At 41.9% G+C, this 22394-nt stretch overlaps 1 protein-coding gene across 4 annotated transcripts in view; it reads right to left on the bottom strand.

The window, feature by feature from the left end:
* LOC123861013 (dual specificity protein kinase CLK3) overlaps positions 1-22394 on the bottom strand; it is an 84283-nt gene that overhangs the window by 60275 nt on the left and 1614 nt on the right. For all 4 annotated transcript variants that reach the window (XM_064570151.1, XM_064570150.1, XM_064570149.1 and 1 more), the window contains exon 2: positions 20726-21348. In XM_064570151.1, the coding sequence (XP_064426221.1) occupies positions 20726-21280 (555 nt within the window). In that variant the 5' untranslated portion in view covers positions 21281-21348. The remainder of the gene's footprint in view (positions 1-20725; positions 21349-22394) is intronic.

Genomic DNA, 22394 nt, shown 5'->3' on the forward strand with positions numbered 1-22394 from the left:
CAGTGCTTCAGAAACTTTTTTCATGAAACTTCATGAAACTTTTTTTTCCCAAGCTACATTTTTTTTTAAAGAATTATTTATTTTTGAGAGAGGGAGGGGGAGAAAGAGCGAGGGTGTGTGTGTAGGGGCGAGCGGGGGGGGGGGGGGAGAGGGAAAGGGAGAGAGAATCTCAAGCAGGGTCCCCACTGAGCCCGATGCAGCATGATCCCAGGACCCTGAGATCATGACCTGAGCTGAACCAAGAGTAGGACGCTTAACCAACTGTGCCACCCAGGTGGCTCCACAAGTACATTAAAAAAAAAAAAAAAAAGTTTTTTTTTTTTTAAAGATTTTATTTATTTATTTGACAGAGATAGAGAGGGAGAGTACAAGCAGGGGGAGCGGCAGGCAGAGGGAGAGCAAGAAGCAGGCTCCCCACTGAGGAAGGAGCCCAACGCGGGGCTCGATCCCAGGACCCTGGGATCATGACCTGAGCTGAAGGCGGCCGCTTAACCGACTGAGCCACCCAGGCGCCCCCAAAAAGATTTTATTTTTAACTAATCTCTACACCCAATGTGGGGCTCAACTCACAACCCAGAGATCAAGAGTCACTCCATCGACTGAGCCAGCCTGGTGCCCCCAAGCTACATAATTTAAATGTATAGGAAGAACACATTTTTAAAAAATGCTATGATGAATTATTTTATAAAGTAAAAAAAAAAAAAATCCTTTCATTTCAAGTTTGGTATTCCACAGAGCGGGTTTCCTCACACAGAAAACAGCTGCACTTTGTGTTTAAAAGTCAGCCCCTTTTACAATTCTGAGAGCTTCTCAGGCTCCCCCAAACCCCACAACCCCATCACAGGGGTGGCAGGCACCATGGTGTCCGTGTCTGATGCCCACTGCCCTGTGCTGCCTGTCACCTCTCCCAGGCTGTGCTCTCATAAACAAATAGTGACTTACAGAAGACTGAATCAGAATCCAAAACCTTCCAACAAAGAAAAGCCTGGAATCAGATGGCTTTGCAAGTAAATTCTACCAAACATTTAAAGAAGAATTAACATACAATCCTTCCCAAACTCTTCTAAAAACTTAAAGAGGAAGGAATACTTCCAAATTCGTTTTATGAGCTCAGCATTACCCTGACAACAAAGCCAGAAAAAGACACTACAAGAAAACTACCTGATGAATACAGATGCAAAATCCTTCATAAAACACTGACAAACCACAATCAACAGCACATTAAAAGGATCATATACCGTGACCAAATGGGATTCATGCCATGGGATGCAAGGATGATTCAACCCACAATAATCAATCAATGGGATATAGCACATTAACAGAGGGAAGGATAAAAATCACATGATTATCTCAATAGATGCAGAAAAACATCTGACAAAATTTAACATCCTTTCATGACAAAGATACTCAATAAACTAGGAACAGAAGTAAATTACAAATTACCTCAACATTTTAAAGGCCATGAATGAAAAGCCCACACCTAACACCATACTCAATGGTGAAAAACTAAATGCTTTTCCTCTAAGGTCAGGAACAAGGCAAAGATGCCTACTCTTACCATTTCTATTCAATACAGTACTAGAAGTCCTAGCTGGAGCTGTTAGGCAAGAAAAAGAAATAATGGAAAGGTAGAATTAAAATTATCTCTATTTGCAGATGACATAATCATATGTAAAAACTCTAAAGATTCCACACACACACAAAAAACCATTAGAACTAAGAAGTGAGTTCTGGGAAGTTGCAGGATACAAAATCAACATACAAAAATCAGTTTTGTCTCCATACACTAACAACGAACAATCCAAAAAGGAAATTAAGAAAAACAATCCCATATTTGATAGCATCAAACAAATAAAATACTCAGGGATAAACCTAACCAAGGAGGTGAAAGACTTGTGTACTGAAAACTACAAAATACTGCTGAAAGAAATTAAAGAAGATACAGAAAAACGGAAAGACATCCCATGGTCATGGATGGGAAGACTTAATACTGTTGGAATGTCCATACTACCCAAAGAGATCTATAGATTCAATCAACCCCCACCAAAATCCCAGTGGCATTTTTAATTTAATTTAATCTTTTATTTTTTTAAAGATTTTATTTATTTATTTGAGAGAGAATGAGAGAGAGAGCACATGAGGGGGGGAGGGTCAGAGGGAGAAGCAGACTCCCTGCCGAGCAGGGAGCCCGATGCGGGACTCGATCCAGGGACTCCAGGATCATGACCTGAGCCGAAGGCAGTCGCCTAACCAACTGAGCCACCCAGGCGCCCTCCCAGTGGCATTTTTTAAATAGAAATAGAAAAAACAATTCTAGAATTCATATGGAACCACAAAGGACCCTGAAGAGCTGAATCAATCTTGAGAAAGAACAAAGCTGAGGCCTCATACTTCGATTTCAAAACATATCACAAAACTACAGTTATCAAAACAGTATGATATTGGCATACAGACAGATTTTATAGACCAAGGGAAAAGAACACAGAGTCCAGAAATAACCCACACACATATGGTCAATTGCTCTTTGACAGAGTACCAAGAAAACACAATGTGGAAAGGATAGTCCCTTCAACAAACAGTGCTGGGAAACTGAATATCTACATGCACATAATGAAAATGGACCCTCAGCTTATACCATACATAAAAAATTTAAACATAACCTGAAACTATAAAGTTCCTGGAAGAAAATACAGGATGAAAGATTTGTGACATTAGTCTTGGTAATGATTTCTTGGATAGGACACAGGCAACAACAGGAAACAGACAAATGGGACTACAACAAAATAAAAATATGCTTTTGCACAGCCAAGGGAACACTCAACATAGCAAGAGGCAACATACAGAATGGGAGAAAATATTTGCAAATCATATATCTGATAAGGGTTAATATCTAAAAGATATAAGAAACTCCTACAGGGGTGCCTGGGTGGCCTATTTGGTTAAGCATCCAACTCCTGATTTCGGTTCAGGTCACGATCTTGGGGTCATAAGATGGAGCTCCGTGTTGGGCTCCATGCTGAGCAGGAAGTCTGCTTCTCTCCCTCTTCCTCACCCTCTGCACCTCTCCCCACCCCTCCTCAAATAAATAAAGTTTAAAAAAAATAAAAAAGAAACTCCTACAACTATGGCAAAAAAAAAATAACCCCAAAAAACCAGATTACAAAGGGGGCAAAGACTTGAATAAACACTTCTCCAAAGAAGACATACAAATGGCCAAGAGACACATGGAAAGATGCTCAACAACACTCATCATTAGGGAAATGCAAATCAAAACCAGGAAGATATCACCTCACATCTGTTAGGTTGGCTATTATAAAAACAAACAGAAAATAACAAGTATTGGAGAGGATGTGAAGAAACTGGAATCTTTGTGCATTGTCAGTAGGAATGTAAAATGGTACAGCCAATATGGAGAATAGTATGGAGGTTTCTGAAAAAAATAAAAACAGAACTACCATATTATGCAGTAATCCTAGTTCTGGATATTTATCCAAAAGAATTAGGATTTTTTTTTTAAGATTTTATTTATTTATTTGACAGAGAGAGAGAGTACAAGCTGGGGGAACATCAACGGGAGGGGGAGAAGCAGGCTCCCCACTGAGCAGGGAGCCCAATGCAGGGCTCGATCCCAGTACCCTGGGATCACGGCCTGAGCCGAAGGTAGTTGCTTAACTGACCGAGCCACCCAGGTGCCCCCAAGAATCAGGATCTTTTTTTTTTTTTAAGATTTTATTTATTTATTTGACAGAGAGAGAAACAGAGAAAGAGGGAACACAAGCAGAGGGAGTGGGAGAGGGAGAAGCAGGCTCCCCGTGGAGCAGGGAGCCCGATGTGGGGCTCAATCCCAGGACCCTGGGATCATGACCCGAGCCAAAGGCAGACGCTTAAAGACTGCAGGCCCCAAGAATCAGGTTCTCGAAGAGGTATCTGCACTCTCATGCTCACTGCAGCATGGCTCACAATAATCAAGATATGGAATCAACCTAAGTGTTCACTGAAGGATGAATGAATAACGAAAATGTGGTATAGCAGAAATAAACTCATGCTTATATGGTCAATTAATCTATAACAAAGGAGGAGAGAATACACAATGCGGAAAAGACAGTCTCTACAATTAATGGTGTTGGGAAAACTGGACAGCTACATGCAAAAGAATGAAACTGAACTACTTTCTCACACCATACACAAAAATAAATTAAAAATGGATTAAAGACCTAAATGTGAGACCTCCAACCATAAAAATCCTAGAAGAAAACATAGGCAGTAATTTATTTCACATTGGCCTTAGCAACGTTTTTCTAGATATGTCTCAATAGGCAAGGCAAACAAAAGCAAAAATAAACTATTGGGGTTACACCAAAATAAAAAAAACTTTTGCACAGCAAAGGAAACCATCAACAAAAGATCACCTACTGAATTGGAGAAGATATTTGCAAATGATGTATTTGATAAGGAATATCCGAAATATATAAAGAACTTATACAATTCAACACCCAAAAAACCCCAAATAGTATGATCTGAAAATGGGCAGAGGACCTGAATAGACATTTTTCCAAAGACAGACAGATGGCCAACAGACACATGAAAAGATGCTCAACTTCACTAATCATCAGGGAAATGCAAATCGCTGTCTTTTTTTTTTTTAAGATTTTATTTATTTATTTGAGAGAGAGAGAGCATGAGCGGGGTGGAGGGGCGGAGGGAGAAGGAGAAGCAGGCTTCCTACTGAGCAGGGAGCCCGATGCGGGGCTCGATCCCAGGACCCTGAGATCATGGCCTGAGCTGAAGGCAGACACTTAACTGACTGAGCCACCCAGGTGCCCCTTGGGAAATTCAAATCAAAACCACAATGAGGTATCACCTTACACCTGTTAAAATGGTTAGAATCAAAAAGACAAGGGGCACCTGGCTGGCTCAGTCAGTGGAGCATGTGACTCTTGATCTCGGGTTGTGAGTTCAAGCTCCATGTTGGGTATAGAGATTACCTAAAAATAAAAACCTTAAAAAAAAAAAAAAAGAAAGAACAAATATTGGTGAGAAAGTCAAGAAAAAGTAACCCTGGTGCACAATTTGTGGGAATGTAAACTCGTGTAGCCACATTAGTAAGGAGGTTCCTTAAAAAATTAAAGATAGAAATATCATATGATCTAGTAATTCCACTACTGGGTGTTTACCCAAAGAAAATGAAAACACTAATTCGAAAAGATATGTTCATTCCTATATTTACTGCAGTATTACTCATTATTTACAACAGCCAAGATATGGAAGCAACCTAAGGGTCCATTGGTAGATGAATGGATAAAGATGTGGTATACACACACGTACACACACACACAGGACTATCATTCAGCCATAAAAAAAGAATAAGATTTTGCTATCTGCAACAACATGGATGGACCTAGACGGTACGATGCTAAGTGAAATAAGTCAGAGAGAAAGATAAGAGCCATATGATTTCACTTATATGTGGAATCTAAACAACAAATGAATAAACAAGCAAAGAATAAGCAGAAACAGACCCATAAATACAAAGAATGAACTGATGGTTCATTCCTCCAGAGGGGAGGGAGATAGGAGGATGGGCAAAATGGGTGAAGGGGAGAGGGAGATATAGGTTGCTGGTTATGGAATGAGTAAATCATGGGGATAAAAGGTGCAGTAATGGGGAATCTAGTCGATGATATTGTTAACAGTGCATAGCGACAGACGGCAGCTACACTTGTGGTGAGCGCAGCATAAAGTAGAGACTTGTGCAATCACTGTGTTGCACACCTGAAACTAATGTAACACTCTGTGTCAACTCTACTCAGCTGCAGAATACTGAGTCATTAAAAAGAAGAAAATCCTGCAGGATGTGATAACATGGATGAACCTGGAGAGGATTCTGTTAAATAATGTAAATCTTTCAATAAAAAGTTAAATAAATGTAATGAAAGTGAACTAAGCTAGTCATAAAAGGACAGATACCGCATGATTCCACTTAAATAACGTATCTAAAGTAGTCAAAGTCATCAAAGCAGAAAGGGGAATGGTGGTCACCAGGGGCTGGCGGGGTAGGGCGATAGCAAGCGGCTGTTCAATGGGTTTAAGTTTCCATCATGCAAGATGAGAAAGTTCTAGAGATCTTCTGTGCAACATTGTGTTTATAGTTAATGTGTACCGTACACTTAAAATTTTGTTAGGAGGGTAATCTCATGTGTTTTTTACAATTAAAAAAAGAAAGAAAAATGGACAAATGCCACAAGTAGGATAAGACAAGAACAAATAAAAAAGGCAAACAGGGAAAGATAATAATATACATATACCCTCTGATAAAACAAACTCAATCTCTAGGATAATCTCACCTACCACAGAAATGTAGACACAAGGGAAGAGGGTTACACAGCATCTACAAAAATAGTTTAATTTATACTAAACACATACACACACTCTCTCTTCTCTAACACATTCTGTAACTACACAGTTCAGTATATATATATGTGTGTGTGTGTATATTCATATATATATATATATGAAAAGCCCTAGAAGCAGATTCATGAAAAGCCCCAGAAGCAGATTCATACCAACTGGAGCCTCCTGTCAGATAGGGTGGGGTGGGATGGAAGGGAGGAGTAGGCAACAGAACACTGTATTTTTTTAAACTATAAATTTTTATTCTGTATCTTCCTATGTAGTTTTAATTTTCCTGAGCATCTATGCATATTACTTATATAATTCTGAGATAAATGCTTATAAAAATATTAATATAGATCATTATGAACACACAGGGAAAGACAACCATAACACTGAGTAAAACAGTACCTTATAGAATAACATGTAGAGTTCCTACTTTTGTTAAAAACAAGCAAAATGGAGGCACCTGAGTGGCTCAGTCGGTTAATTGTCTGCCTTTGGCTTGGGTCATGATCCCGGGGTCCTGGGATGGAGCCCCGCATCGGGCTCCCTGCTCTGCGGGGAGCCTGCTTCTCCCTCTCCCACTCCCCCTGCTTGTGTTCCCTCTCTGTCAAAAAAATAAAATCTTAAAAAAACAAATAAGCAAAATGTATTTGTAAAGAAGAAAGTTCTGAAAAGATATAGAGTACCAAGTGTTAACAACAATGACCAACTGAAAGTCAGGCTTTTACTTTATGCATTTTTATTTCTAAAATTATTTAAGTTAATATAACTTCTGTAATATGTATTTTTATTAAACGTTTAAAATAATCCTTTACAATAAATTTTAATGATAAAAATTCCTCAAGGTCTACTAGGTGATGAAAGTTGGGCATGAAATTATATATAAAATGCCTATCACAGGCATTTTTAAAAAAGATTTATACATTTATTTGAGAGAGAGAGAGAGCACACAAACACATGCTCTGAGGAGGTGCGGAAGGACAGAGAGAATTTCAAGGAGACTTCCCACTGAGCTCGGAGCCCTGACCCAGGGCTTGATCCCAGGACCTGAGATCATGACTTGAGCCGAAACCAAGAGTCCAATGCTCAACCAACTGAGCCACCCAGGTGCCCCTACAGGCATTTATTTTTTTTTAACACAAAGGAAATACAGCTGACCCCTGAACAACACCAGGGTTAGGAATGAGGGATGCTGACCCTGCATGCAGTGGAGAATCTGCGTATAACTTTTGATTCCCAAAAAACTTAACTACCAATAGCCTATGTTGACGAGAAGTCTTACCGATTAAACATACAGTTGATTAACATATATTATGTATATATATTATACGCTGTATTTTTATAGAAAACTGAGCTAAAGAATAGAAACTGTTATGAAGAAAATCATAGGAAGAGAAAACACATCCGCAGTACTATAGCGTATTTATGGGAAAAATACACATATAAACGGACCCATCCAGTTCAAACCCGTGTTGCTCAAGGGTCAACTGCACAGGAAAATGTTCACAGTTACATCTAAGTTATGTGGTTATAGTGATGATATTTTCTCCTTTACAAATGTTTATACTTTTCGTGTTTTCTAAAATGAATCTGAATTACTCTGACAATGAGAAAAAATAAATCAAAGTTACTTTTATAGAGTAATGTGAGCACTAAAAAAAGATTATCCTTGCCCTGCTCTATCTGGAATGGAGTGAGAGGGAGGACAGGAGGAGGCAAAGTGTGGAGGCTGAAGTCAGACCCCCCGGGTTAATATAATAGCCCAGCTTCCCCACTGTGAGACTATAAGCAGCACAATTCTTTCCTCATTTGTAAAACAAACACATAAAGGCCTGCGTCACACAACCCAGTGAAATAACGCAAGTACCTGGCACACAAGAGGTCAAAAGCCTTCGCTATTAAGATCAAAAACAAAAAAACCAGCAAGCAAAACCATGATTGAGGACAGGCTGATATGGAGGAAGTCTACTGCCCACCTCCCTCTCCAAAGAAAACCTCACTCAGAAATGCTAGATAAAATTCAGCTCTCCACACTCCTTATACATACAGCTAAGCTTAAAACCAAGAGAGAAAACAGAGTCCGCAGTGCCAGAAACAAAAATGAAATCAACCCACAGTGAGCAGGTGCCAAAGCTGTAGGACTCAAGGGAGAAGGACCTGGGTATAGTTCTTAACATCTAAGGCCCGAGGACCTCGGATTTAATCCCAAGGGAGAGGAGTCCAGGCTGCAAGCCCCCTGCATGCCAGGACCCAGCACTGAGATAACTGCATAAAGCCAGCAGCCAGGAAGGACTACACTTCCATCACCCATTAACTGGGGCTTAAAAAACTGCCCACCGGCCTGAAAAAGAAGGAAACTTGCCACTTGTCACGGCCCTCATGGAAAAATAGGGTCCATAAGAGATGGAAGCTCTGGTTCTCATGACGCACAGACAGAGACTCCAAATTCACATTACCCCAACACAATGACAACCAGCTAAACTTGTAGGGCTCCCGGCGTAGGAGCAGACAAAACTCCCCTTAGGAATGCTTCCATAATCTAGCACATGGGACTCCCATGGAACCAAATCCCAGCTCAAAATGAGCTTACACTGGGAAAACAAAAACACCACAAGAGGAAATAAACCACCATATGGGAGAGTAACATGAAACAAGAACCTGTATTCCAAGAATGATAAAGAGAATCATCTAAAAGCATCTCTAAAATAAGCATGTTTAAAGAATGGCAGAATGTTGGTAATTGTTGAAAGCTGGGTAAAGGACAGGCAGTTCATTACCATCCTCTCTTTTGTATGCAGGAGATTTTCGTAACAAAAAGTTCTAACAATTCCGTACTGTTTTTAAAAAGTTAAAGATGTTTAAAGAGTTTACAGGAAGGAATAGAAACCAACTGGTAAAAACAGGCAGATTTTTAAAAAGTCAAAAAAAGTACAGAAATTAAACACAATATTAAGATAAACAATATTTTAAGTTACTAAGTAGAATAGAGAGAGCTGAAGAGAGAACTCAAAATTGGGAAATAGAATGTGAAAATATTCCAGAATGCAGGGGGATGACATAAAAAGATAAGGCTATAAAAGATAGAGAAGGAGCGCCTGGGTGGCTCAGTTGGTTAAGCGACTGCCTTTGGCTCAGGTCACGATCCTGGAGTCCCGGGATCGAGTCCCGCATCAGGCTCCCTGCTCAGCGGGGAGTCTGCTTCTCCCTCTGACCCTCCTCCCTCTCATGCTTTCCGTCTTTCATTCTCTCTCTCTCAAATAAATAAATAAAATCTTTAAAAAAAAAAAAAAGATACAGAGAAGAATGAATGAGAGGATCCAAATACTTCTGTTAGAATAGCAGTCAAGAAAAAAAAAAAAAGAGCAGCCAAAGAAAAAAAGGACTCAGACCAGGTTGAAGGAGCAGAACAAGGCCCACGTGGAATAAATAAAAGTAAGTCCAAACCTAGAATACTTAAGTACAAGTGCAAAATAACAGAGTCAAAAAGAAAAATCTTAAAAGCCACAAGAGAGAAAAAGGATTCACAAAGGTGAAGATTAGACTGACAACAGACTTCTCAACAGCGAAACAGTTGCTAGGAGAGAGTGGAATCATATCGTCAAAGTGTTAAAAAAAATCAGGGTCTACTTAAAAGAAAAGGGGGAATGTGCCTGGGTGGCTCAGTCATTAAGTGTCTGCATTCGGTTCAGGTCATGCTCCCAGGGTCCTGGGATTGAGTCCCGCATCGGGCTCCCTGCAACGTGGGAAGCCTGCTTCTCCCTCTCCCATTCCCCCTGCTTGTGTTCCCTCTCTCGCTGTGTCTCTGTCAAATAAATAAATAAAATCTTTAAAAAAAAAAAAAAAGAAAGAAAATGAGAAAGGAAAATCAGGGTCAATCTAGATTTAAAAGCTATAATCAATCACACAAGAGTAAGGGCAAAATAAAGATATAAATTAAAAAGACTTTTTTCAGACATACCAAGTTTACTATATACAAATCTCTGCTAAAAGAGTTAGTTAAAAAGTATAAAGAAGACCAAGCCTAAAAGGGAGAGAATGGGCTGTAAGAAGTCATGGAGAGCAAAGAAATGGATAAACCTAGTGGGAAGTCTAAATACCATTAGCATTTGGGGGAAAAAACTAATTTGGGGGAAGAGTTAGAACAAACTGGAACTAAAATACTGTCCACAATAAACTGGAAGATGGGAGTGGAGTAGAAGTTAAAACTAGAATCTCTAAAGTCCTAATATTGTTTGAGAGTAGAATAAAAAGTCAAGAATGCAAGGCAAAATCTAAACGTAACCAAGAAAAGAATAGAAACAGAAATAAAACTTCTAAACCAGTAGAGGAGACAAAGACTGAATTTAAAAAAAAAAAAAAATCAAATGACAAAAGATAGGAGAGGACAAAACAAGAAGCAAAGAGAACCCTCGGTCAAACTGAAAATCCAAAGCTAGAGGGCAGAAATAGACCCACATGTATCACCGATCCTAATAACTACATGGATTAAATTAATAAAAAGGCAGAGATTATAGGTCTTTTATATGTGGTCTTAGGATATAAAGATTGGAATGTGTAAGAAAAAAAATGTACTAACACTCATCAAAAGAAAGCCAGTCCTACCCTGGAATACTTTAATTCACCACTTTTTGAAACTGATTACACAAAACTTAGTAAGGATAAGGAAGATTTGAATAACACAACTAATAATAAGCTTGATCCAACAGAGAGATACATAACCCTACATCTAACAAAAGGAAAATTTACATTCTTTCCAAGCACACATGGAGAATTTATAGAAACTGATCATACATAAGGCCAACATAGGACATTGTAACAAATTCCAGAAAATTATCATCATACCAGCTCTCTAACCACAATGGTTAGAGCTTAATTATAAAGCTATAAATTGATATATTTTAAAAACCCACATATTTGGAAACTAAAAAACATTTTGGGGGCGCCTGGGTGGCTCAGTGGTTAAGCGACTGCCTTCAGCTCAGGTCATGATCCTGGAGTCCCTGGATCGAGTCCCACATCGGGCTCCCTGCCCACCAGGGGGTCTGCTTCTCCCTCTGCCCTCTTCCCTCTCGTGCTCTCTGTCTCTCATTCTCTCTCTCTCAAATAAATAAATAAAATCTTTAAAAAAAAATAAAAAATAAAAAACATTTTGAACAATCCATGGATTAAAGAAGCAATGACAACTAAAAAAATGAAATGTTTAGTACTAACCAATGAAAACATTACATACCAACATTTGTGCAATACAGCAAAAGTGTGCCCTTGAGAGAAATCTGCAGCTTCAAATGCATTATTATGTAGATATATTAAACATACAACTAAATAGGCTTAAAAAATAAACACAGAGTACAAGTAAAATTTGGAAACTCTAAATGGGATCAGTGGGTAATAACATCATCAATATCCAAGTTGTGATATTATACTATAGGTTTATAAAATGTTACATTGGGGGTGCCTGGGTGGCTCAGGCAATTAAGTGTCTGACTTTGGCTCAGGTCATGATCTCAAGGTCCTGGGATCAAGCCCTGATCAGGCTTCCTGCTTAGCAGGGGAGTCTGTTTCTCCCTCTCCCTCTGCCCTTCTCCCTGCTCACTCTCTTTTGCTCTCTCTTTCAAATAAATAAAATCTAAAAAAAAAAAAAAAAAAAAATTAACTGAATAAATAAAATAAAAATAAATAAAAGTTACTGTTGGGGGAAACTGGGCAAAGTGTACAGGGACCTCTCTAAATTATTCTTTTTATAACAGCATGTGAATCTACAATTATCTCAATGATAATGTCAATTAAAAAAAAAAAAGGCCAGAATACCAAACATTACTACCACCAAATGCTGGCAAGGATGTGGAACCGTCATTCATTGCTGGTGGGAATGCAAAATGGTACAGCCACACTTTGGAAGACAGTTTAGCAGTTTCCTACAAAACTAATCATACTCCTAACATACAATCCAGCAGTCATGTCCCTTGGTATTCACCCAAATGAGCTGAAAACTCACGTCTACACAAAAACCTGTACACAGATTTTTATAGCAGCTTTATTCATATTGCCAAAGCAACCAAAATGTCCTTCAATAGGTGAATAGATAAATAAACTGTAGTACATCCAGACAATGGAATCTTATTCAATGCCAAAAAGAAATGAGCTATCAAGCCATGAAAAGACATGGAGGAATCTTAAATGTATATTAATAAGTGAAAGAAGCCAATCTGAAAAGGCTATATACTCTATGATTCCAAATATATGGTATTCTGAAAAAGGTAAAACTACAGAGACAATAAAAAAATAAAAAATCAGGGGTTGCCAGGGGTTGAAGGGGAAGGAGGGATGAATAGGTGGAGACAGAGGATTTTTAGGGCAGTGAAACCACTCTGTATGATACTACAATGGCGGATATATGCCATTATACATTTGTCAAAACCCACAGAACATACAACACCAAGAGTGAACCCTAAGATAAACTATAGACTCGGGGTGCGAATGATGTCTCAGTGCAGGTTCATGGAATGCAACAGATGTACCACTCTAGCAGGGGATTTTGATAGTGGGGGAGGCTGCGCATAGGTTGGGGCAGGGGTGGTGTGGGAAATCAATGTACCTTCCACTCAGTTTTGCTGTGAACCTAAGACTGCTCTAAAAAAATGAAATGGTGCCATTCGCATTAAAAAACAGAAACAAGGAGCACTGGGTGTGATGCACAAACAATGAATCATGGAACACTACATCAAAAACTAATGATGTAATGTATGGTGATTAACATAACAATAAAAAAACCAGAAACAAAAACAGGGCCAAGTAAAAGACAGTGGAAGACACAGTATTTATTGAGCACCTATTATCTGCCATCACTCCACGGGGCACCAGGATACAATGATAAGCAAGGCAGATATGGTCCCTATTCTTTTAGAGTTTACCATCTAGTATAGGAATCACACACCAAACCAATCAACCACACAAATACAAAAGGATAATGTTCAATGACAGCATATAACCTGATCTACACTAAAGGGGAAGACAGTGCCTCTGAGGAATTGATGTATAAGGTGAGAACTAAAGGCTGGGCAGATTTAGCCTAGAGGAGTGTTCTAGGCAGGACTAGCATACTAAAAGGCCAGGATGGTTGGAGTACAGTGATAGGTGAGGACATATGCAAAAATAAGGCTGACAAACAGGCAGGGATCAGATTATGCAGATTTAACCTTTTACAATTAGAGCAACTGACATCATACTTGGATGGCATTAAAGGAGTGGCATAATCTGATTTGTTTTTTAGAAGATCATTCTATCTACTGTGTAGACAATGGATTAGAATGGGGGAGGGAAGACACAGACACTTGTTGATAGCTCCAGCAGTAGGGAGGTAGCCTGGATTAGGTAGGTGATAGTGGAGAAGGAGAGAAGGGACAGAATTCTAGACATTTAGATGGGAGAATTGATAAGCCTTGGTGATGACTGGACATCACCAGACGGAGTAACAGAATAGGAGGTATGAAAGACAGTCAACTCTAAGGTTTCTGATATGAATCACCAAATGGAGAGAAATGTCCTTTACAGAGAAGGAAAAACAAAGGAGGAAGTAATTGTAGGGGACTAGGTTGGAAATCAACAGTTCAGGTTTGTATGTGTTAAACTTGAAATGCCAGTAAAATATCTAAGTGGAATTGTCCAGAAGGTAGTTGGGAATACAGCGATTGAGCTCAGAATGGAAACTTGGGCTCAAACAATGCACACTGGAATCAATGGCTTGTGGATATTATTTAAAACCGTGAGACTGAAAGAAATTGCCCGGGGAGGGGGATATAGAGAAGAGGGTTTAAGACTAAGCCCTGGGGAACGTGGGGTTCTAGTTGTCAGACAGAAGAGACAGAGAAAGGAAAATAAGCCAACAGAGAGGGTACGGAAAGCAAAGGAAGAGAATGTTTCAAGGAGAGGGGTCTACTGTATTCGATATGAGAAATCAAGTGAGGTGAGGGTAGGCTAGGCTTAGCAACATGGCGGTCACTGGGAGGCCTCACCAAGAGGAACTTCAGGAACACGGAAGAGTCAGAGTCTAGACTGAAGCGCATGGAGTAAGCGAGCTAGAGGTGACAGGCGTGCAAACAATGCTTCTGAGAGGCTCTGCTGTGGGGACAGGAGACAATGAGAACTAAGCTGGAAGGAAATGTGTCCTCAAGGGAAAGTTTTTAAAAATGACTTCTAATTCCTTTGTAACAAATGAACTAAACAGATTTATTGATTAAAGGAGTTTTTTTTTGTTGTTGTTTTTAAATCTGGGAGACAGCAGAACATGTATCAATGTGGAAAAAGCTTCAGAAGCCAGTGGGTCCAAAAAGTCAGGGAAATAGGCCTTTCTCTGATGGAGCAAGTCCCTGAAAATTAGGAGGGGGATGGGATCTCAGAGGTGTGTGGTGGGATCAGTGTTTGGTAAGAAGGGTAAGGACCTCAGTTAAGTCATGACCATGTATTTATAAGAATTCAATGTAAATATGGGGCACCTGGGTGGCTCAGTTGGGGTTAAGCATCTGCCTTCAGCTCAGGTTGTGATCTCAGGGTCCTGGGATCCAGCCCCACATTGGGCTCCCTGCTCAGTGGGGAGTCTGCTTCTTCCCTCTGCTCCTCCCCCTGCTTGTGCTCTCTCTCTCAAATAAATAATAAAATCTTAAAAAAAAAAAAAAAAAGAATTCAATGTAAATAAAGCCTAGTTCTACCTAAAGAAGAAACAAGCACATACCCCTATTTTAACGTGGAAAGCAGCAGCTTCAAAAGTACAATGATTTCTCAACAAAGAGAAAATAAAAGATTTTTTTAAAGTGCTGACTGAAAAAAGGTGCACTGGGGCGCCTGGGTGGCTCAGTCGTTAAGCGTCTGCCTTCGGCTCAGGTCACGATCCTGGGGTGCTGGGATCGAGCCCCACATCGGGCTCCCTGCTCCGCGGGAAGCCTCCTTCTCCCTCTCCCACTCCCCCTGCTTGTGTTCCCTTTCTCGCTATGTCTCTCTCTGTCAAATAAATAAATAAAATTAAAAAAAAAAAAAATAATAAAATAAAATAAAATTTAAAAAAGGTGCACTGGTTTCAGCTCACATAATCCTGAAATGTTTCAGAGAACTCCAGAATACGAGAGTTTGGTCACAGCTCTGGGAAACGTGAAATGGAATTGTTTCAGAGCAGTGTCTAGGATTTACTACAAAAGTAGGAAAGACTGAAGAATTACAGCTTCAAAACGTATTTTGGTGCTAATGCCAATCTGACCCAACCTTTGTATGATGGTATAAATTTACAAAGATCTTTCACACTTGTAATTCTCCTTCCACGTTGGTAATAACTTTACCATCGCTCCCTGAGCACAGTGAGAGAGGATAATTTCCAGCCTCCGGGATTCATGTATGTATGGGTTCAGAGTGGTAGGTTAGGACACCTCTCCCAAGTACTACGGTGTGCAAGAAGCGGAGCTGGATCTAAATCCACATCTTCTGGCTCCAAAACCAATGTTGATTTAATAATTAAATCTGTTACTAATTAACATGTTAGCTGAGTATTTATGCCTTAACCTTTTGGGGTTAATGTCTAAAAGGGCAACCAAGCGGTCTCACAAATCACCACAGACATCTTAGACATCATGGAATGCTAGGCTAGAAGCACCACTGGTTGAGCCAAAAGAGAGAGCACAAGTTCTAGGTCCCAATCCTCTCCTAAGTGACAGTTTGGTCACCCAGATGACTATGGGGAAAGACATGAACTCAACACAGATACTGAAAGTAGATGTGACGAAGACTCAAGGTTGCCAAACTCTTCAGTGACCAAGACTGAAACACAAAGGAACGGAGTCTAGGGCAGCATCTGATGAAAGCATGGCATATGTTCTTTTTCTTTTCTTTTTTTTTAATTAAAGATTTTATTTATTTCTTTGACAGAGAGAAACACAGCGAGAGAGGGAACACAAGCAGGGGGAGTGGGAGAGGGAGAAACAGGCTCCCCGTGGAGCAGGGAGCCCAATGCGGGGCTCGATCCCAGGACCCTGGGATCATGACCTGAGCTGAAGGCAGACGCTTAATGACTGAGCCACCCAGGCACCCCATATGGTCTTTTTCCAATGACACAATGTAAAGCCGGTTTCTCAACACAGCACTGCTGACATTGTGGACCAGGTAACTCTTTGTTGTGGGGGCCTGTCCTCTGCAGGACAGGATGTTTACCAGTAGAGTCTCTACTCACTACAAGCCAGTAGCACATCTCCTCCATCTCAGTCTCGACAACCGAACATGTCTCCTGACCCTGCCAAACAACATGTGGGAGCAGGGTGGGTGGGTGGAGATCAACCTCAATTTAGAACCACTGACTGGATTCCACTGTGACGGTAGGAGCTAAGGACATGCAAGACAGACCTATAAAGAAAAGTGAGGAAAGCCTATGACTTTATTTTTATTCAGGCAATAGTTGCACAATCTTTACAAAAAGCATCAAATGTTCCAAAGACATGCAGTATATGTACCAAGAAAAGTAGGACTAGCCCAACAAACGACACCTTACTACTTAGAGGAACTCTTGGTAATAGATTCCAGAGACCAAGCAGTCAGCCATCCTTCCTCCTTCCCACACTCAGTAACCGAGGTGACTGCCAAAGTATGCAAAAAATCAAACATACACACTTTGGCTCCCCCATGCCTATCAAGCCATTGCTCATCTTTCTACTTCTGGAAACCTGGCTCCATTAACAGGCTCAAGACCGGCAAAGCCTGTATTGCCTAAACTACACTCTTCCCAGGAGGACAGATGACCACCCTTAATAGGTCAGCAACACCCCCCACTTGGTTGTATGCTGACAGGGCTCTACTGATCTCCCTTGAGAGAAGGGACACGCAGCTCTTTGTCTGTTGCCTTGTTTTACAATTATTTACTCTGCCCATCGAAATCTGATGGGCTTTAGAATGCTTGGCTCAATAGCATTATCCATCTTCCCATCACTCTGGTGTCAGGGAATACTATACTCTGTCTAACGATCTGGGCCTTAAGAAGCAATTACTTTCTAAGAATTTCTTTAAAGAGAATCCATAAAATTATTTGACTTCACACGTTCTAAGAAAGGGATTACAAAAGATAATCTGCGGAGACCTTAAGCTTTTTAAATTTTGTTTTTTTCGTTGGCAGATGCCTGCCGACCTGCACCCCCCAAAGTCTTACAAAATATTATTTGAGTATTCCTATTGGTTTACCAAGCTATGCTAGCTATGCTGTAGACAAAATTAATGTTTTTACCTTGGTATGTGAACGTCTGAAACAAAACCTTGTTTTAAAATATCTGCAGCATAGGCCTCCTGGGTGGCTCAGTAGGTTAAGCATCTGCCTTTGGCTCAGGTTGTGATCCCGGGGTCTTGGGATCAAGCCCTACATTGGGCTCCCTACTCAGCAGGGAGTCTGCTTCTCCCTCTCCCTCTCTCCCAGCTCGTGCTCCTTCTCTCTCTCTCTCAAATAAATAAATTAAAATTTTTAGGAAAAAAAAGAAAATATCTACGGCATAGCTAAGACCGGGCAGTTGGGCTTCAGCTGACTTAGAACAGAGTGAAATTACTGCAACCCAAAACCCAATGCCCCCTGAGGTTTCCACACAGGGCCTCTGCTTAGACTATGAGTTCCTTAGTCCATGGAGCTCAGGCCTGCCCCAATGAAGCCTCTGTAACAAAGTCTGTTGTATAAAAGAACAAAATGGACACCTCAACATATTGACAGTGAGATCATTTTGTATTACCTGCAGAAGATCTTTGTAACTGTTGCTGGAGCAAGGGATACTCCATTTCTGCTCTCTGCAAGTTAACTGCATAAGAAACAAAAGCTAGTTTCATGTCTGTAATGGTTTCTACAGGCTCTCCCCAAGGATATTTTTTCAGCCCCACTTCATAAGCACAACTTTAAAAAAAGGTTTTTTAATCCCTAAGCATATTATTTACTCCTTTATTTTATTTTTTTTTTAACATTTATTCATTTATTTTGAGAGCAGAGAGAGCGAGAGAGCGTGAGAGAGCACCAGCAGGGGGGAAGGGAGAGGAAGAGGGAGAGGCAGACTCCCTACTAAGCAGGGAGCGTGATGCGGGGCTCGATCTCAGAATCCCGGGATCATGACCTGAGCCGAAGGCAGACGCTTAACTGACTGAGCCACCCGGACGCCCCTTATTTACTCCTTTAAAGGCAGGTTTAGACAAAGGAGGAGGGCACAGACTGGAGCAATTTTGTAAAATTAAATGCAAAAGGAAAAGGAGGTACGCATCTGAGGTTTCAAAGTCATTGTAACAATGACCCCCTAACCCAGTTCTCGATCTCCAAATCCAAGGGGAAGGGGACTTTAGGGTATGAGATTAGGTCTCAGCTCTGCTGGTGTTTATAAAACATTCTGGCAGGTGCTCTGCCAGGCAGTCTATAATTAGTGAGTATGCCTCAGAAACCTAAAATGAATTCAAAGGGTTTCAGAAACCAACAGCCAGCTCCTGAGCACTGAAGTGTGTAGGCATGGGGCTGCCGTGCCCAGAACACGGCGCTGGGTGCCTGCCACTGTGCACCCGAGTGTGCACGCGCACGCCGCTTCTGAAGAGTCTCTTTTTTCAAAGCTCTAATGGCTTGACCTCAACACCTGCTGCACTTCCTGAAGACAGACAGGCTCTGGAGCTCCACTTGTTCCTCGCACGCGGCTGCACTTTCTAGGAACGACCGCACACACGCAGAGGCTGGCCAGCTGCCAAGGCGGGGGCAGCCCAGCCGCCTCTGGGCCTGAACTTTCCCAGTGCTGTCAGGGCGGGATCCGGCTCCGAGCTGACTCAGCCGCCCAGCTGACTCAGCGGCCGGCATGGAACCCTGCCAGCCACAAGGCAGCGCGGGGGCTGCAGGCAACTCACAGATGTTTTGCTAAACTAAAGCAATCAGCCAGGAGGCGGGTCTGGGCTGGCGGCCAGACTGCCGCTGTCGTGGAAGCTGGGACTCTCTGATCCAAGTCCCAGCTCAGCCACTACTGCCTGGTGAACTGAGGAAAAACCCCAGGGCACCTCGGCATCTTCTGCCTGCTTCCGAGCCTGTCCGTGGGGCTACAGCAGAGCATGGCACTCTGCATAAAAGAGCACCCGGAGTATTACTACCTACCGCGCGCTAGCTCGGTCTAACCTCACACCGTCCTTGGGAGGCCCGCTTCGTCATTTTCACTTCACAGATGAAAGACGCAGGCTCAGAGAGACTGAGAGCCCTCCCGAAAGATCACAAGGGTAATAAATGGAAGAGATGGGAATTGAACCCCCACTCTGCCTGCTCTGGCATCCACTGCAAACACTGCTGTGCTAAAACTCTGATCAACTACACAGGGCTCCTTTACACAAAGACGCGGATTTTTCAGGTTCCAAAGGACCTTTCTTAGATGACTTCTCAGTTGCCCTCTGAAAACCGACAGCTCTTCACAACGGATTTCCAAAGAGCACCAGTGGGCCACTGAAGAGCATGTACTTATGGGGAGTACCCAGGTACTACCAGCTTTGTCATGAACTCCCTAAGCATCAATGAGTCACTTAACCTGGAACAACCCATCAGCACTCCCATTCTTTGGGTGAGGAAAAACTCAAGCACTGCGGGTCAGAAAGAGAAGAGTAATTAGAAGCCAAAGGCTTGGTTAAGAACATAGATTCCTTAGGCTCCATCCCAAAATAATTCTTTTAAGACCCTGGAATCTGTATTTTCTAAAGCTCCTGAGAGGACTGTGATGCTCACCCATGTTTGGAAATCACATAAGCTTGCCTTGGCTAAACGGGGAATTTGGAGGTCTACCCTTTCCTGTTTCAAAGGGGGTGGTGTAAGGGTGAAATGAAATCATGTCTGCAATGCTCTTTGTTGGAAAATACACACAATGCAAGCACTTCTTGTCAGCTATACTTAACTGCAAAACAACAAAACTGTCCTTAAAGAGCATGATCCTGGTTTAGCCTGGAGCTAAGGAACAGTCTTAGGCAAGATTGTTGTTTCACTAAAAGAACTGTAATTAGAGTCACACATTACATTTTTAGATATCCCTTACAACACTGTTGCAACCTCATCCTTCCTTTAAAAAAAAAAAAAAGATTGTACTGACATTCTTTCACACCCCACTTGAATCAATCTATATTAGGAGTCACCTGCACACTTCATTGCTGTAATCAAGAAAACAAGTATGAGAAAAAAAAAAAACTCAAGTCTGTTCATGGCTAGGCGGTTGGGTCACGGAGGTGGGGTGAGAAGGCACGGACTGGCAGAGATCCTGGCCCTGACAGGACTCCTCTTGGCCAGCCTTTAGGAAGAACAAATGACCCCCGCACCACGAAGACTGACCTGCTTGAGTTGCTCATCCAGATTCCAGCTCGGCTGCCCAGCTGTGGAGACTGAAGGTGGGGCCTTGGAAATATCTTTGGTATGGTCTTCTTTAGCTTGCTGTCCACGCAGTGGGAGCCCTGGTGCTGGAAGCAGACCAGATCCAGACGTTGCTCTGGGGTCCTGGCGAACCACTTTCTGCACATGAAAATACTTGGATGCGGCCTGGGCCTCTTTCCCAGCCACCTCTGCAACTTCATCATCCCCATCCTCATCTTCCAGACCTCCTTCCTCCTCCTCGGGCTCGGAGTTCACGTTGCTCCGTTCAAAAACTCGGGCCACTGCCACAGCTGGTGGCCCTCTGGCCAAGGGACCCAGGGCGGGGCTGCCAGATGGCCTCCCTGGGGTGGCAGAAAGAAGAGTCTGCTGTGTGACCAGCTTCTGGGCATACAAGAATGGGGCTTCTCTCATCTGTTGTCCCTGCTTCTCTCTGGCGTCCATCTGCAGAGGAGCCAGGCGTGGGGCCTGCTGTGGCGGAGGCTGCCGAGGCTGCTTCTGTTGCGCCAGCGGCTCCATCACGGCCTCAAGCTTCACCCGCCGATGAGCATGGCTCTGAACCTGGGTACAGCCCAGCCGGCACACTCCTTAAGTGATTAACAGAAACCACAAAGAAGGAGAAACAAGGGGGAAAAAATGGTAAAACAGGTATTAAAAGACTTTCCTTTTTCTAGCAAAGGGTGTGAGTTCTGAACACTAGACATACGCTCCAAAGCCTGGGTTCTAAGAGGAGTGGTTGTGGGAGCTGGGGGTGGGGGTGGGGGGGGAGAGTGGTAGGGAACAGTGTGAAGAACGGGATTTAAGAGAGGAAATGCAGGATGAATCTCAGCAGTGGTGGACTGTGGTTTAAAAAAGAAGTAAATCCTGACGGTATCTAGCCTCTGTGTTCTGATCTTTCTCTCTTGACATTATCAAACATTAGCCTTATTTATCCCTGAAAAGGCACTGGGTTTGCACTGTACAAAGGTTGTGAGTATGAGAACCACAATAATGAAGGCAAGAAGGGCCTGCCTACAAAGGAGAGAACGCGGCTTATGTTCCCAGGCCCATCAGAGAAAGAAAGTACCATCCTAGCTAGACACAGAGCTATCAGGCAGACAGAATGATTTCTCGCATACAAAAGCAGAACATAGCAAATTGCTCTTTGGTTTAAACTTTTCAAATTTCCCAGATAGAATTGCCAGCCTGCTTTTCAAGTGGGCTGAGCCACGCTAACTGTACATTACGGCCTCAAAAAGAATCCAATTTCAACAACATGAAAGAAACACGCAAGGAGGCAAGAGTTTCAAATTGCAATGGTCACTCAAAAAACAAACGGGGGAATTCCTCTGGAGATTTTAAAGTTAATTAAATTGAAACAGATATCAATATTATCTAACAAGTTAATGCTTCTTTTTCATAAACGGCCAAGTAAATCTCTTCACATCCCTTTTCCTTCTGATTCACTTCTACTATGATATTCTATGACAAACGCAAACAGAAAAGGCTTTCAGGCCAAAAGTATTCTGGGGGCAGGTTTATCAGCATTCTTACCAATCAATCTCCAAACACATCCCCCTTTCACACCCTCCTCTCCACTCTAGCTCCCCCTTTCCCTTCCTCCTCTCCAGATCTCCACCCCCAACAAACCTCA

Source organism: Mirounga angustirostris, unplaced genomic scaffold (genome assembly GCF_029215605.1).
Source record: "Mirounga angustirostris isolate CCGP_5_RB_7025 unplaced genomic scaffold, mMirAng1.0.hap1 SCAF_9, whole genome shotgun sequence".
NCBI lineage: Eukaryota > Metazoa > Chordata > Mammalia > Carnivora > Phocidae > Mirounga > Mirounga angustirostris.